The 15,646-nt window shown below is 37.1% G+C and overlaps 2 protein-coding genes across 4 annotated transcripts; one reads left to right on the forward strand and one right to left on the reverse strand.

Annotated features, from left to right (window-relative positions):
• The first annotated feature begins 631 nt into the window (after positions 1-631).
• On the forward strand, positions 632-7,581 carry LOC117303707. The gene is made up of 4 exons (XM_033787986.1): positions 632-827; positions 1,993-2,097; positions 3,500-3,648; positions 4,187-7,581. The coding sequence occupies exons 1-4, from the start codon at positions 632-634 to the stop codon at positions 5,027-5,029; spliced, it is 1,293 nt and encodes a 430-aa protein (XP_033643877.1). The 3' UTR covers positions 5,030-7,581.
• A 27-nt stretch (positions 7,582-7,608) lies between these two features.
• On the reverse strand, positions 7,609-15,384 carry LOC117303709 (solute carrier family 15 member 4-like). 3 transcript variants are annotated; one of them, XM_033787988.1, is made up of 9 exons: positions 15,176-15,384; positions 13,194-13,647; positions 11,726-11,933; positions 10,903-11,072; positions 10,315-10,532; positions 9,990-10,176; positions 9,388-9,588; positions 8,796-8,927; positions 7,609-8,428 (listed from the first exon to the last, which is right to left on the reverse strand). In XM_033787988.1, the coding sequence occupies exons 2-9, from the start codon at positions 13,564-13,566 to the stop codon at positions 8,169-8,171; spliced, it is 1,749 nt and encodes a 582-aa protein (XP_033643879.1). In that variant the 5' UTR covers positions 13,567-13,647; positions 15,176-15,384; the 3' UTR covers positions 7,609-8,168. The 3 variants fall into 3 exon arrangements, with proteins under 3 accessions (XP_033643879.1, XP_033643878.1, XP_033643880.1); XM_033787987.1 differs by having other exon boundaries at positions 15,153-15,384; XM_033787989.1 differs by lacking the exon at positions 15,176-15,384 and adding an exon at positions 14,545-14,563.
• Between the last annotated feature and the right edge of the window lie 262 nt (positions 15,385-15,646).

Here is a 15,646-nt window from a genome sequence, read left to right on the forward strand (position 1 = left end):
GTTTTCTTCAATACTATTTTATTTTGGCGGGTCTTTTCTTTAATTTTATTTATTCATTAATTGTTCAATTAATTCAATAAATTAATTACTTCCTTATGATATTTATTATTTATATTTTGTACATGTATACGGACATGGTCTTGTTTTAAATTATGAAAACGGACCCACCCCAGCCACAATGATTTTTTCCCAAACGACATTACACTATTTGTTTTCAGTTTCCGTCAAAATTGGCTCTTTTCGTCATATTGAAATTATTAAAATCTTATACCAAATCATTGCAAGGTCGTTTGGGAAAAAAATACCCCCCCCCCCCCCGGCTGGGTCCCAGTTCATAACATGCCGGTTCTATTTCAGCCCGTTTGGCAATCCATACTAAAAAAAAAATTCAAGGAATTTGCAATCCTTGTTGGATGGTTTGTTGCTCCATGCAGTTCTACGGTGAATGTTGTTAGTGAAATACATTGATTTAGAAGCACTGAAAACTAAAAATGACAGGAGTGTCGAACAAAAGCACAATATTTTAAACTCATTTTTATTCTGAGGTTTGGCGTCCCATAATAAATCCTGTTGCCCCGCCTTCACTCTTTATGCCACAAGAGGTCGCCCTCACTATTGAGTAAAAAATAAAATGGCAACAATCAAGGAGAGGTTTGAGCAACTTGTTAGTGCATTTTTTGAGAATTTTACTTTCCAAAACGGGTTGTACAGGGGTCACGTTGACGACAAACAAAAGTTAAAGGAGTTTGAAGATAATTTATGCCAACTTGGGCTGAAATTTTCAACGAGGACCTCAACTTACAGACAGGAAAAGGAGTGTCTTTCTGGTGAGTGAGTTCGAATTGGATTATTTTATGGAGGAGAGTGTCAACGGACGAATGTAAAAACTTAAGTGTGGAACTGAAACTCAGAATGTCTGGTGGTACGGTGGTGGTGGGGGAAACCGGTTAGGTTCCCACATGGTTGTTTTTTCTGTTTTTATTGCACTTTGATAAAATTGACTCAATAACGTGCAGATGACAATGACAGTATAAATTATAATCGGGACCCGTAAAACTAATTATAGTATACCACAGCCACAATTAAAATTACCACGGCCACGGCCCCACACGGCCACAGCCCACACCACCACAACCTGACAACAGTCAACAGTTCTCCATCATGCATGATGGCATGCCTTACACCACTGTAGTGCAACTGTCAATGTCATGACTGGCTGTGTCACTGTGTCTGTCACACTTGTCAGTGTCAATATTTTATATATTAAAATTATTAGTATATTATTTTTAAATAATATGTATAATTTATATTTTTGTATTAAATTATTATGCCTACTTTTTACTAGTTTTTCTAGGGGTAGATCGTAGAGTATTAACTTTTAAAAAGTGCAAGTTAGTGGATAGTGCTTTCAGCTTGTGCCTGGTTGTGCTGAATCCCTGATGCCCCAAGCTAGGCCCACTTGCTTGTCATGCTTGCCCCTTGTGACCTTGTTCTGTTGAGTTGTAAATGTCTCGATAGCTCAACAAGATCATGGAATTGGATTTGGAGGCATGTGTTAACTTTCCACGAGATGCATGAAAAATGCTGTTTATCTTCCTTCAATTCAAGTACAGTTCCTATTAGAAGTTTGGGGACTCGAGTAATGGCATCATACTATAGTCAATTGGTTAATTGGTTGCACAACACTTTTTGAAAAGTATGATGAGGTTAGGGTTGTTTGTTATATATTTGGTGTGCACCTACCTGTCCTCGTTGCGATAACAACCCTCTCCGCAGTCGGGATCGGGAGGAGGGTTATGTTATCGCAACTAGCACCTACCGACCTACCAAGTATAGCTCTGCAGATTCTGAAGATTTTTTTTTGTTTCTTTCATTTGGGCTATTCTAACAACAATAAATCAATTACTTTTTAAAAATAACGTAACAAATGTTGTCCCCTTCTTTGTGCTTAAAAATTATAACAGTAAATGATTCCCTGTCCTTAAACTTTAGAAGAGGAAATACCAACGCAGCAAGTTGAAGGAGGATCCATAAATACTTCCATCAGCGTGAACAACTGTACTTTAGTACAAGGAAAAACACAAGCCCCAAATGCTGGTAAATATGATTTAAACCACAATAGGGCGCTCTCACCACAGACCGCCATCATGGAAGTTTGCTCCCGTGTTAGCGGTTGTTAGAGACCTTATCGCAAATACTCTTTAAGCACGCTGTAGTAGTTGAATGAGGTGCATCATGCTGTTTTGAAGTTTGATCCCTAGCTAGACGAGCATGCACATTCAACAGTTGGCGCTTGCACAGAGTGGGTATTTGTGAAAGGTCTAGTGTGATAGGCTGTTCGTGTTTGATAGCACCCTCTATTGGCGACTCTATCAGCAATAAAAAAAAGCCACAGGAGTAGTGAGATAATTAACAACAGGAGCATTCTGAACCAAGACTAGGTATCATGAACAGATGAATACTTGGATGATTGGTCTGCATGCGTTGAGATCAAAGGGAAACATTCGGTAGTGGCTACCAACACAGTCGGTCTACCTCAGGGTTCTGTATTTGGACCCATTGGTTATACTATATACACGTTACCTGTCTCAGATATTGCTAGACATCATAAGGTTTCATATCACACTTATGCAGATGATACACAGTTGTATTTTTCATTTGATCCTAAGCAACCAAATAGCCTAGATACAGCATTGCAAACCCTTTCAGCGTGTGTTATGGATATAAGTAGTTGGATGGGAAAGAACAAACTTAAACTTAATGAGCAAAAGACAGAATTTTTGGTAATTGGCTCTAAACACAACTTGCGCAACATGAACAATGTCATTTTTACATTTGGAACCACTCAGATTGCACCATCAACATCAATCAAGAACCTTGGTGTATATTTTGATTGCAATATGTCTATGTCTTACCAAATAAACCACCTTTGCAAGTCTGTTCGATTTCAGTTAAAAAAGGGGGTCACAGATACGGAAGTATGTATCTTCGCTCCAATGCAGATCCATTTCGCCTTACTTTTCCCATGACTCACAGTAAGGCGGGAGATCGAACATTCACTGTTTCAGCAGCTAAAGAGTGGAATGAACTTCCCTCCTATATTAAATCTGCTGAAACAGTGAATGTGTTTAAGAAGATTCTTAAAACCTACCTCTTTCCTAATTGATTTTGTTTTTTGTTTTTATTGTTGTTTGTTTGTATAATGTTTAATTTATTGCTCTTTGTAAACGCTGTGATATGGTTTTACCATGAATAGCGTACCTAAATGCTTAATAATAATAATAATAATAATAATAATAATGAAGGTTGTGTTGACACAGTTGGTGTTCACCAAGAATGGTATTCAATCACATTTCAAGTCATAAACCAGGTGCCAAAATGTTTGTTAAACTAATTTGCAAACAAACACAACGACACACTGCAGGAGGGGTTGAATGGTAGGATAGTGTTACAATTAAAACTGTTGACTGATTTTGTTCAAAATATTGTTTTGTTCCAGAGCAACGGTTGCTCTTCCACCAAGAAAGAGGGATCTGTATACCTGACTGTGGAATACCCTTCAGTATCATCGGTACAACCTCCAAACAATGTATATATGGGCCCCATTACTGGGCGCATGAGGTTTCAGGACATGCCAAGCAATCAGAGGTAGGCTTTGTTTGACTGGAAACATTGTGGAATGCTTTATATTCCACCAGATTTCAGTGAGATCATAAATCTGAAATGTATGTAAGATGATGTGGCTAATTCACTGGAGCTTGTTTTAAAATCCTACTCACGACACCCATGGCCTTGATTAATTAATAGACTTGTATTGCTTGAGTAACGGGTACTTGCAAGAGAAGAAATGTTGATGTGAATATTTTGCAAACTGTACCCATTTGCTGCCAGTGCTGTGTATACTCCTTAGGAGTTGAGATGGTTTTTAGCAATCATGTCAATTATCAAATAATTAATGTAGCTGGCTTCCCAATACATCTTTGCATGCCTTAAGCTTGACCATATTATATCAAACACAATTCAGCTCCAAGTACAGCAAGGATTGACTTGCCTCTCAAATAGTAGTTGACACTACTTTCCGGGCAGTAACTGCTTACTTTCTTGAAAGTTCATGAAGAGATATTATTTTGGTTCTGTCTATCAGTTTAAGTAAATTCGCTTTGTGTTTGTTGATGGATACCAACAGGGAGATGATGGGAGTGTTCGTAAACAGAGATGTCGTCTACCATCCAAGAAAAAAGGGTGTTCTTCATTTTTCAACGTGAAATGTGCAAGGTATTACCCAGACTTTAAAGTTGACAACAGTTCCCATTATCTATCCAAGTGGAAGTTACGATGCGCACGTCACAAGGCACTCAACTCTCTGCGAGCTGCTCTAGAAGCCGGAAATCAAACCTTGAAATCATATGATAGGTTTTACATCGAAATATCAGATATCAGCCAACACAACCATGAGTTAAAACTGCCTGACCCTACTCGGAAAATTCACCCTGGTCTTATCTCTAAGATACAAAACCTAGTCGGAGAGGGCATTACTGAATTCCAAGAGGTCAAATGTCAACTAGCTGATTTTGTGACCTCTGACATTCTGAACGGATGTGAGGCCCAGCCGCCAAAGTCCAACAGATCTTTCTTTCCCTCAGACCTAACGATTCGTAACCTCATACAGAGCGCCCTCGATCAGGAGGCTAAGCAGCGCGAATTGACTTTGCAAGACAACGGGGCTCAATGCCGACGAATCTTGGAGAAGCTGACGGAGACAACACATCAAATCAAGGATCTAAAGACAATGCAGGGCTTTCTTGGATCTTTAGAACAGCTTTGGGCTGAAATGGAATCTAAAGTTCACCTAGACAGAGAGATGGTTAGTGTTGGTCAATCCATTGAAGAAAGTATTGGGCATGTCATTCTAAGTTCTTTAGCATCAAAGCGACAGGCAGAGGAGATAACTTTGATTGATCTACCTTCGTCTAAAAGACTAGACACAGAGTCAGTCAATGTTTACAATTTTTATTCTGATATGGGCTAATTTAATAAAACGGTGTTTTTTAAATAGTTCTCGTTTTTAATAAGTCAACTCAAAGACCTACATATTTCTGCAGTTTGTATTAAAACAAAATTGAGAGAAGTATCTGGCACAGGAAATATTTGTAATGTGATTCTTATGGCGCAGCTGAGAACTGAACAACATAGGAAATCAGCTGAATGTTGCCTGCCTGATATTATTGTGGTCTGGGCAGTTAATAGTTGGTCAGCATGAGTCGGGCATACTGTTCGATTAGGAGTCCACAAGTTTGGAATTAACAAAAAGTCCTGTAAAAAAATCAGCTAAAAGAGGTTTTTAACAGAATGTTTTTGAAATAAACAAGTTGATTAAATCACTCATTACAATGTTACTATTAACCATTCGTTCTTGAATACATAGTTTATTGACATCTTGATTAAGTATTAAAAGTTCTTTTCAAATATTATATGGAAAGATACAAACCTTTTTACTAGTGGAAGTACTTTAGTATTTACTAAAATATAAAAGTATAAATTCATGCCATACATTGTTCCTGCATTAGGCTTGAAATTTGTAAAAAATATAATGTATTTTTTCAAAAACTATTTTAATGGAAATTACAAAGCCCATGGGCACGTAAACAATTGCCTGCGTTACACAACAATACACATGTTACATCTGTGGAGTATCAGGGTCCACCATGATTCCTAGTCAAATGCTCCTAACACTCAATCTTGTTCTTGATATATTTATCAACATTTCAGTATTAAAATTTCAAAAGCTACCTTTCAATCCTGTTATTTTTGTCCTCATCCATACTAGAAAGTTAATTAGTTACAGCTGTTAATACATGGTTAAAGGGAAGTTACATGTATATATTTGGTAATTACTCCCGAAATCAATTACATATTTAAATAATACTTGGTAAAGAGCATTAGAGAGCTGTTGATAACTTTGCTAGAATCGACGTTTGAAGTGATAGACTTTGAGAGGGAATAATCCTCCACTAAAAAAAATGAATCTAAGAAACTACCAAAAAATACCCTCCCTTTGAACCTGAGCAAAAAGAATTAACCAGTCCTTCTGATTTGAGGTGTGCGATCGCACCCGCATGCCATAAAAGCTTACCCAGGAGTGCGAATAATCACACGCCTGATCCCTCTAAAATACACGCCTCGGCATTCAGTTTTGGCGTAACCAAAATCACACCCCTCGTGAAAATCCAGGTGTGTTTTTATCTACACGCCTGTGATTTTCAAATCAGAAGGACTGATTAACTGAAGTTAAAAAAAAGTTGTTAAAGAGTTCGTAAAACATAGAATCTGTTAGTAAACATACGCAACATTGAGTTTCCTTGGTGGCATCGTTTCATCTTATAAAAAAAAACCACGAGTTTGGTAATGATTGTATTGCACCCTGACAACTGAAGAAAGTGTACATGTAACATTTGGCATAAGCCCTCGTTACAAGTCTAGTACGGCTTTATTTGGTTTAAAGCACACGTAACAGTTTTAACAAATTCTTTTCCCTTGGTAGGCCTCAAGGATATCAGTATCTATGCACTTCTGCTGTATTGCCTGACCTCAATTCCTAAAATTCTTGCATCACTTTGTTTACGTTGAACTTATATTGATTGTATTGGTTGAGGAGTTTGGAAATAGTTGTTGAATTGAATTGAGCTGTGTGCTTGTGAATTATAGATTATTTGGCTTTCCAAAAACAAAACAAAAAGAGAGAAATAGCTGCATCACTTTGTTTACGTTGAATTTATATTTATTGTATTGGTTGAGGAGTTTGGAAATAAATGTTGAATTGAATTGAGTTGTTGAATTGAATTGAGCTGTGTGCTTGTGAATTATAGATTATTTGGCTTTTAAAATCAAAAGAAAACAGAGGAATGGCGTTAAAGTAATTGATGTTGAAAGGTTTGATTCTGTCAATGAGTTGTCAGAAATTATTCATGATAGTCTAGAAAAAATTAAGTTCTAAAAATTAAGTTTTCTTTGTAGCGGCTGAGGAGCATGTCTTGATTTTGAAACAGGACGTGATCCAACTGTGTGAGGTGATAATAGGGTGACCTTTTAGGAGTGATTCGATGTTTAAGTTAGCAGGATTGGATAGTTTGACAACATTTCTCAAATTCATTTTTCTTGGAACTTATTTCTCAAAAACTACAGCACCTCAGCAAGTAATAGTTTAAGGGAAGCTTTCTACTATCATTATCTTCAAACTGTTAATATTTTAACGTCAATCTGTGGACATTGTGTAAAAAGTACCCAGACCAAATGTCGTTTTAAAAACTTTACAATACATAAACTCAATGTAAAAAATAATATTGGTATTCCAGTTGGTCAAATATTTCAATTTTCGGTTATGCAAGTGTAGTAGTTTTCACTCCCCCAAAATTAGAGACCATGGGAAGTATCCATTTCAATCGAGATTTAATCCATTTCATTTGGTTTAAAACAAGTTTGTTTGACATGAAAAGAGATCATCACTGGAGTTGAAAGGCATAAATAATAAACAATTGTTCATCAGGCATGCAACTGCAACTTTAAAAAAAAAAAAGAGGAAATTTAAAAAATTCCAAAGATTTTGTATAGTATTTTTTTATTTTGAATGGTAAAACCGAGATTAAAAAAATAGGAAATCGGCTGATCCGAGGAAAAGTTGCATGCCTCGTTCATGGATAACATAATACAAGCAAAATAAATACGGAGTTGTTATTTAAATCCTTGTTATTATTATTTTGTCAATGTTGTAATTAATTGCTCTACACAGGTAGAAGATTGTTGATCTTGCACAGGAATCAACATTTTAGGTTTTCATTTAAATTGTTTGATAATACTTATCATTAATATTCTGTGTTGACATTCATGACACTTGATACCAAATCTAATTGCCAAAACTCAAAGCTGAATTTATTTGCTCATCAACTCAATGAGAAGCATTTTCAAATAACATCTAATTTATAGACCTTAGATTTTAAGTATTATTTTCTCAACATACTAGTGTTTGGTGCCTGGTTTTGGCATGGCATCACATTGGCTGTTATAAGTTTTGTACCGGTAACTCAATTTTTTAATGAAAGTCACCTTTAAAGACTTGGTTTGCTCAAAAGTGTTTGTTAAACTAAGCATCTCTTAAGTAATCCTCCAAGATTTCACATCTCTGAGTCACTGAGTAATGCAGTTGTCTCACCTATACTATCCCTTCCTGGTTCTCTTGACCTTTGACCATTCTGATTAAAAAGGTCATCTGGAGGTAATTCAGGTTGAAGGTCCGAGGGGCGATCTTCTACATACCTGTATTGCTCTGCTATGAGTAGAAAGACCAGGAAGTTAAGGAACATTATTCCCGCCAGGAGGAGGAAGAAATACTCCAAATGGCCGTTGTTGATTTCATTTGGGATCCATTCAGCTCCTGGGGGAAAGATTTGCAATGGATATCAGTTCTACTGCTCATACTCTTACATACATATTTACTGTGACTCAGTCTTTGCTGAGCAAAGTGTGATGTCACAATACTAATCACCGTGATATTGATTAATCATCTAATGAAGCCCAGCCAAGTACTTTTAATCTTAAGGTTGATGCGTGAGGCCATTAAAAAAACTAGTGCAATGGGATTTTGATACAATCAGTTGAGCCAGATTGTGGCATGGCAATGGAACTACGTAGAACAATTTCAAACACAGGAACAGGAATAGTGTTATTTATCTTTTAAGGCCTTCTCACACACAACAATTTTAACAAGGAGGTTAGGAAATGCATCGCCTTTAATGTCTTACCAAATGTGATGGCATTGACAACAGTTACCAGCAATGAGCCTAAATAGCTGCCGAGACCTGAGGCCAGTAGGCAGAATCCCATGATAACACCTTGCATTGATACAGGAGCCTGTGAATACGCAAACTCTAGACCTAATAACAAGAACAAAAATTACAATCACATTCATGTATCTACAGAAGCAAACATTTGGATTATTAATTTGTTATTTCTGATTGCAAATTTTACAATGTTGCAGTACCCCCCCGACAAAAAAAGGATTGAACTGCCTCGAGCTACCAGGGCAATCTTGGTCTAGTGGTAAGGCACTGCTCTATAAAAGTTAAGGTCTTGGGTTCAACACCAACTCTTATTATGCAAGACCGGAAAGTAGGGCCTACTGAGTAACACACATCAGAGTAGGGTGAAGAGACAAATACATAATAATCTAACAATTACAAACATATCTTGCACTGTTTATTGGTGACTTTTTTTGCCTATCAAGCACATCCAGCTTTAGTGAATTGGGCCAAGAAGTCTAAAAATGTTAATTGAATGTTCTCAATTTGTCCATTTTTGTTTCTTCCATAATAGGAAAATAACAGAAATACTCACTTGTAATGCTTGCAAACACCTCACTTGCCCCGATGAATGTATACTGTGGGATCTGAGCAAAGACAGACAGATCTGATGCATTGAAGATTTTACCAGCCACTTCTTGTTGAATGTAGCCACTCTTCTGTATGTCTGCTTTACGAGCAAACTCAATAGAAGCTGCTACTATCATGGACACAACGGCTAAGACCATCCCTACACCTACAATTTGCAATCAATTACAATTTTTTAAAGCTTGAACATTTGTTTATGACTCTGATTCGAGAGATCTGTTGGGGCCTTGAACATTTGGTATAAATTCTCCAAAGTCTTCAGCATTTGCATTGTTTGTTACCCTTTTGCAGATTAATGAAGGATAAATGGCCTTTGTAGTGACCTTCTTTAAAAGTGCTCATACCTTCCAGTTCCGGTTTTTTTGGCAATAATATAATATATGTATTTTCTTTTTTTGAGGGGGAGAGGGGGAAGGGGTGTGGTGATAGCTTTCTAACTTCACTCAAGGTGTAAACTTCTACCTAAGTCTTGCTTTTTCAATGCAAAGTAGAAAATAAAGTTTTATTGTGGACTTTTGGACCATTGAGGTTTTTTTTCCCTTTACTTACCGATTCGTTTCAGCTGAGACAGTGGATATCCCTTTCTGGCGAGGTATTGGTAAAGGAACCGGTCGACGAAAGGTACCAGTATGAGAATGATTAATGTGTTAAATAGGTTGAGTCCAGCCACTGGTATGGTGAAGCCGTTATACATCAAACGCATCCGTTCACCTTGTAGAAGATAGGTTGTATTCATCTGAAAATGATCAAAGTAAATTAAGTGTTTGTCTTATTTCACACAACTATTCGAACAGTACATCTAAGATGGTCGGACACTTTAAAAAGAAATTATTTGTTGTAGTTTATTAGATAATTAATTACTTTTAATAAATACCTGAAAATAAACAGTCCAATAAAAAATCAGGACTAGGAATATAGGGATAAGTCTTCCCAGTGATTTAACTTCCTCTACTTTGACGTCTGAAAAGTGACCGCCATAGGATGTCTTGGCCCGATCCAGCCAACTGTAGCTTGTTACACCAGCTGGTTTGGGTTTTCGAATCTGAGACAAGCCTTGGAAGATGATCTTGGCAACAGTGTTGAAGACACTCCCTAATCAGAGACGAATAAAGAGAGTGAGAGATCATCTTTGATACTTTTGTACTTGGGACTTTGGACATCTGCTGTAAATTTATGGCAACGTATGTTGGGAAAAGTGATTGGATGAAAAAAGTCCTGTCTAAACTAAATGTTTACAGGATAGCTAAATCATTCTGTAACAAATGATGCAAGTTTAGCCAGCAATCAATACAAATAATTATTAACAAAATATTCAACCATATTATACAGCTCAGTAGATTCAGATACAAGGTTCAAAAGGCAAAGGCATACACGTACATGTCATTTCTTCTAAAATGCCATGAAAATATTCTCAACTGCTCAACAAAATTTTTGGTCTGATTATTTTCAATGGTACATATACCTTCAGGTGGCCTCATTCGATACCATTTACGTCCAATCATGAGAACCACAATTGCCAAGATTATTGAAACTGCAGGGATGGCAAATCCAACATCAAACCCAATCTCTTGTTGGACATAGGCGACACCAGAGAATGCAATGGCAGATCCAACATTGATAAACCAGTAGAACCTAAAAGTGTCACAATAATGTTTTAAAAGTAATTGTTAGCTTAAAGGCAGTGGACACGATTAGTAATTACTCAAAACAAACATTAGCATAACACCTCACTTGGTAACAAGTAATGGGGAGCTGTTGATAGTATACAAAATTGTGAGACACGGCTCCCTCTGAAGTAACATATAGTTTTGGAGAAAGATAATTTTCATGAATTTGATTTCGAGACCTCGGCATTAGATTTTGAGGTTTCGAAATCAAATCTCAAAGCATACTAACTTTGTGTGACAAGGGTGTTTTTTCTTCCATTATTATCTCGCAACTTCGATGACCAATTGAGTTCAGATTTTCACAGGTTTGTTATTTTGTGCATATGTTGGGATACACCAAGTGAGAAGACTGGTCTTTGACAATTACTAATAGGGCCTAGTGTCCAGTGTCTTTTAAAGCAGCTCTATGAAATTTCGTAGAGCTTCTGAAAGCTAAAAACATGGTGCTGAAAACAGTTCTGCTTAGGAAAAACAAGCATAACAAGTTACAAACTGTACTTGAGATGGGATAGGCATACACCTACAGTTTACCCTTTGCTGGTGAAAACTTTAATTTGAGCCTAAAGGTAATTTTTGTACTTTTAAAGCAAACCAACAACGTTGGACTTTGGTACTTACCAATTAAAAAAGGATTTCACAGCACCTTCTCCCAGATCATCTAGTTGTTGAGCACCAAACGGTCCAACGTTAGATTTAATACCACCAGTACCAATAGCAATGAGGGTTAACCCACAGATAAAGAAGCCTTGTTTCTGCCCTACTGTCAGACCTAGAGTTTGGCCAAACTGGGTGTAGTCAATTGAGATAACTGGGAGGATTGTTGTTCCTGTAGATCAGAAATAATACAAGATTGATCAGGTTGAAAAACAAACCACAAGGGAAACTAACTGTATGGAGTGAACAATAAAAAGATGACTTGTGTCAGAGTTGGATTGGAACCTGTTGCCCCTTTATGAATCAGATGTTATCCTTTGTTTTGCTTTTATAATGTTTAGGGTTTTTGCCTTTTTAATGTACAGCGCCTTTGAGCATTTTTTGGGATATGGCGCTTTATAAATGTTATTATTATTATTATTATTATTATTATTATTATTATTATTATTATTATTATTATTATTATTATCTTTATTATTATTATTGCAGTCTGCAGGTTTAAATCCTGCTCTACGATGCAGTCAAAAGTTGTCTATGTTCACCCTTATTTCTATATCTGACAGGAAAAGTTGTCTATATTCACCCTTATTTCTATATATGACAGGAAAAGCTGTCTATGTTCACCCTTATTTCTATATCTGACAGGAAAAGCTGTCTATGTTCACCATTATTTCTGTATCTGACAGGAAAAGTTGTCTATGTTCACACTTATTTCTATATCTGACAGGAAAAGTTGTCTATATTCACCCTTATTTCTGTATCTGACAGGAAAAGTTGTCTATATTCACCCTTATTTCTGTATCTGACAGGAAAAGTTGTCTATGTTCACCCTTATTTCTGTATCTGACATGTCTGACAGGAACAATTTTCTTTGTTCACACTTATTTCTGTATCTGACAGGAAAAGTTTTCTATGTTCACCCTTAACATGCTTAATGCTGTATCTCACAGGAACAATTATCTATGTTCAACCTTATTTCTGCTCACAGGAACAATTTTCTTTGTTCACCCTTATTTCTGTGTCTCACAGGAAAAGATTCTTTGTTCACCCTTATTTCTGTATCACAGAAAAGTTTTCTATGTTCACCCTTATTTCAGTATCTCACAGGTAAAACCTTTGTACACAAGAAAAGATAAACTCCTGGAAAACATTCCGAGAAAAAAACATGTAGACCCCATAATACTTGATGACTGATTGTTCTTGTTTACACATTAACTTCCCTTTAACCTCTAAACTGATTGTCAAATTCTCAGTTCTCTTGTAAAAGTTTGAGATACCAAACGTTAATTTCACAAAGCACTAAGATTCATATTTTAAGATGTTGTCAATTGGCCACTTTATAGTGATTTGTGTCACTTAACAGACAGCATATCTTGCTCCAAGTTCATGGCACTGCTCTGTAAGTGAAATTACTAACAAAGTATAGGCTTACCTAAACAGTAGATGAGAGCAGCTCCAAATATTGCATTGAATTTCCCTGAGATGGAGTCGGCAATCCATCCTCCAAACACAGGCACAAAATACGAGGTACCTGTGAAGATGAATGCAACGGTTGTGGCATCAGCACTAGTGTACTGCAACTCATTGGTGCAATACAGAACCAAGTTTCCCCCGATGCTGTAGTATGTCAGTCGTTCACAGAGCTCACAACACAGAATGCATAGTACTACACCGATACGATCTCGCCGAATACCAGTTGATTTTGTACTATCTGATATTTCAACGTCAGATACGTTTGCTTTCATTTTCCTGTTTGGTTGAGGATAGTTTGAATTTGCACCAATCTCTTTATAAATGTTGGACATTCTTCATGCGGCGCACAAATTGTGTCCAAACACAAATGCGTGTTCAATCATGTAGGCATCTGCACATAAAATGAGACAAACCTGTGGAAGAAAAGAAATTAATTTAGAAAGTTCAGAAAAGGATGTACGTCTTAAACGTTGCTTTTAAACCTACGAAAGTCAGTACAGGCCATGCATGTAATTTTTTTCTTTGACTTTGAGAGGGCAATGCAAAGTATGGGTCTGTGAGAAACTTTTCAAGAGGCACCAAGGCCAAACCAGGGCAACAAGAGGCCATGGCCTTTGTAGCTGGTGTGTGATTCCAGACATTTCAAGGTTTATCCTATAACCAAGTTAAAAAAAATTACATAAAAAATGGAAACAAGTTAACACTCCGCACCAATGGACGTGCACACAGTATGAGGAAGTAAACTTGAACAATAATTCACAAGGTTAATATCAATGTCACTTGTCTTTATGTCAACACATCATGTGATGTGACATTATTTTCATCAGCCAGGATTCCATTTCCATCCGCAGTGTGAGTTACAACCATTGGGAAAAACCAGAGTGACTGATTAGTCATGTGGTCCGAGGTTAGAGCGATGTTTCAGTTACAATGTTGCCGTGTTGAAACATTGGAACATGTGTGCATAAAGCTTCTAGATCTAACCCCACAACTTACACAACTACATGTAGTTGTGTTTACAAACTCCCACAAGTTGGGCTAGGATTAGCTAGCATACAGTTCAAGAAAACGCAACAACCGCAGCATGCCAATACAACACACACAAATAGCGCGCTAATTGGCAACCCACACACAGCTAGCCGTTTGTCAAGCGCGCGCGCCCGCCACCCCAGACATCACACACACAAACATACAAGCGTGCGCGTTGGTCTTGTATGTACGTGGTATCTGTGGGCGCGCCTTGACTTCACACACAAGCGAAACACGTTCTTAAAGGCAGTGGACACTATCGGTAATTGTCAAAGACTAACCTTCACAGCTAGTTGGTGTATCTCAACATGCATAAAATAACAAATCTGTGAAAATTTGAGCTCAATTGGTCATCAAACTTGGGATCTAATAATGAAAGAAAAAAACACCCTTGTCAAGAAGTTCTGTGCATAGATGGTTGATTTCGTGACCTCAAGTTCTAGTAAATCTAAGGTCTCGAAATCAAATTCGTGGAAAATTACTTCTTTTTAGACAGATTCACCATCAGTCTCTTGCTTGAAAAGAGTGATGTATAAAAAAATGTAGAAATGGTATAAATAAATAATATGTATTTGACAAGTAAACAGCGCCATAATACGATATAGCCCAAGTATCATTATCATGGCTCATTCTGCTTCTGGTTTCTACATAAGCAGTAGTACTCAGTAAAATAGAACTTAGAAGTATTACATTCATATTTGTAGCCTCATGCTCCAACTACTGTCAACCATAACGTAACCCACCTGCCGACGGCGTAGTTACTGTGTAAAAGCAAAAGCATTATAAAAAAAATTAAAAGAGTGGTCTTTTCTAAGCAAACTCGACCTTCCCATATCATTATCATAATTATTTATTCAAAAATCTTGTTATCAAGTAAAAAAACATTTACCGTAAGAAAGAACCTGCTCCAACCTTGCTCGTCTCTCGAGAGTATTACAGCATGGTGTGTGGCTTCCGTCCTTGTTTATGAACATAAGTGAAACTTGTTTTTGGTTTTTAGCACATGTAATACACTTGACTTGACCGGTAGCTCTGGCTGAACCGCACTACACTGATCATAGCATGCACTGACCATGGAGGTTTATTCATCCATGCACTGACATGGAGGAAGGACTGATGATCAGCTGACGCGCATTGTTGATATCTGAAGTGTGTCATGTGACCCCGACGCCCGCCCGCTGCGTGAACCCAGCCTCAAAACATTGAATCGATTCTGTAAAACCGAACACCCGGAAGTAAAAAAGCGATTAGCAGGAAACGAATGCAATTGCAAAATAAATGCGTATTTTTCCCAAAAAACATGACAATCGCCCCGCCCCGCCCCCTAAAATATTTGACCACTCGAAAAGTAATTATAAAATGAGTCAATGTAAAATTAACCCA

This window comes from Asterias rubens, chromosome 20 (assembly GCF_902459465.1).
Source record: "Asterias rubens chromosome 20, eAstRub1.3, whole genome shotgun sequence".
Classification (NCBI taxonomy): Eukaryota; Metazoa; Echinodermata; class Asteroidea; order Forcipulatida; family Asteriidae; genus Asterias; species Asterias rubens.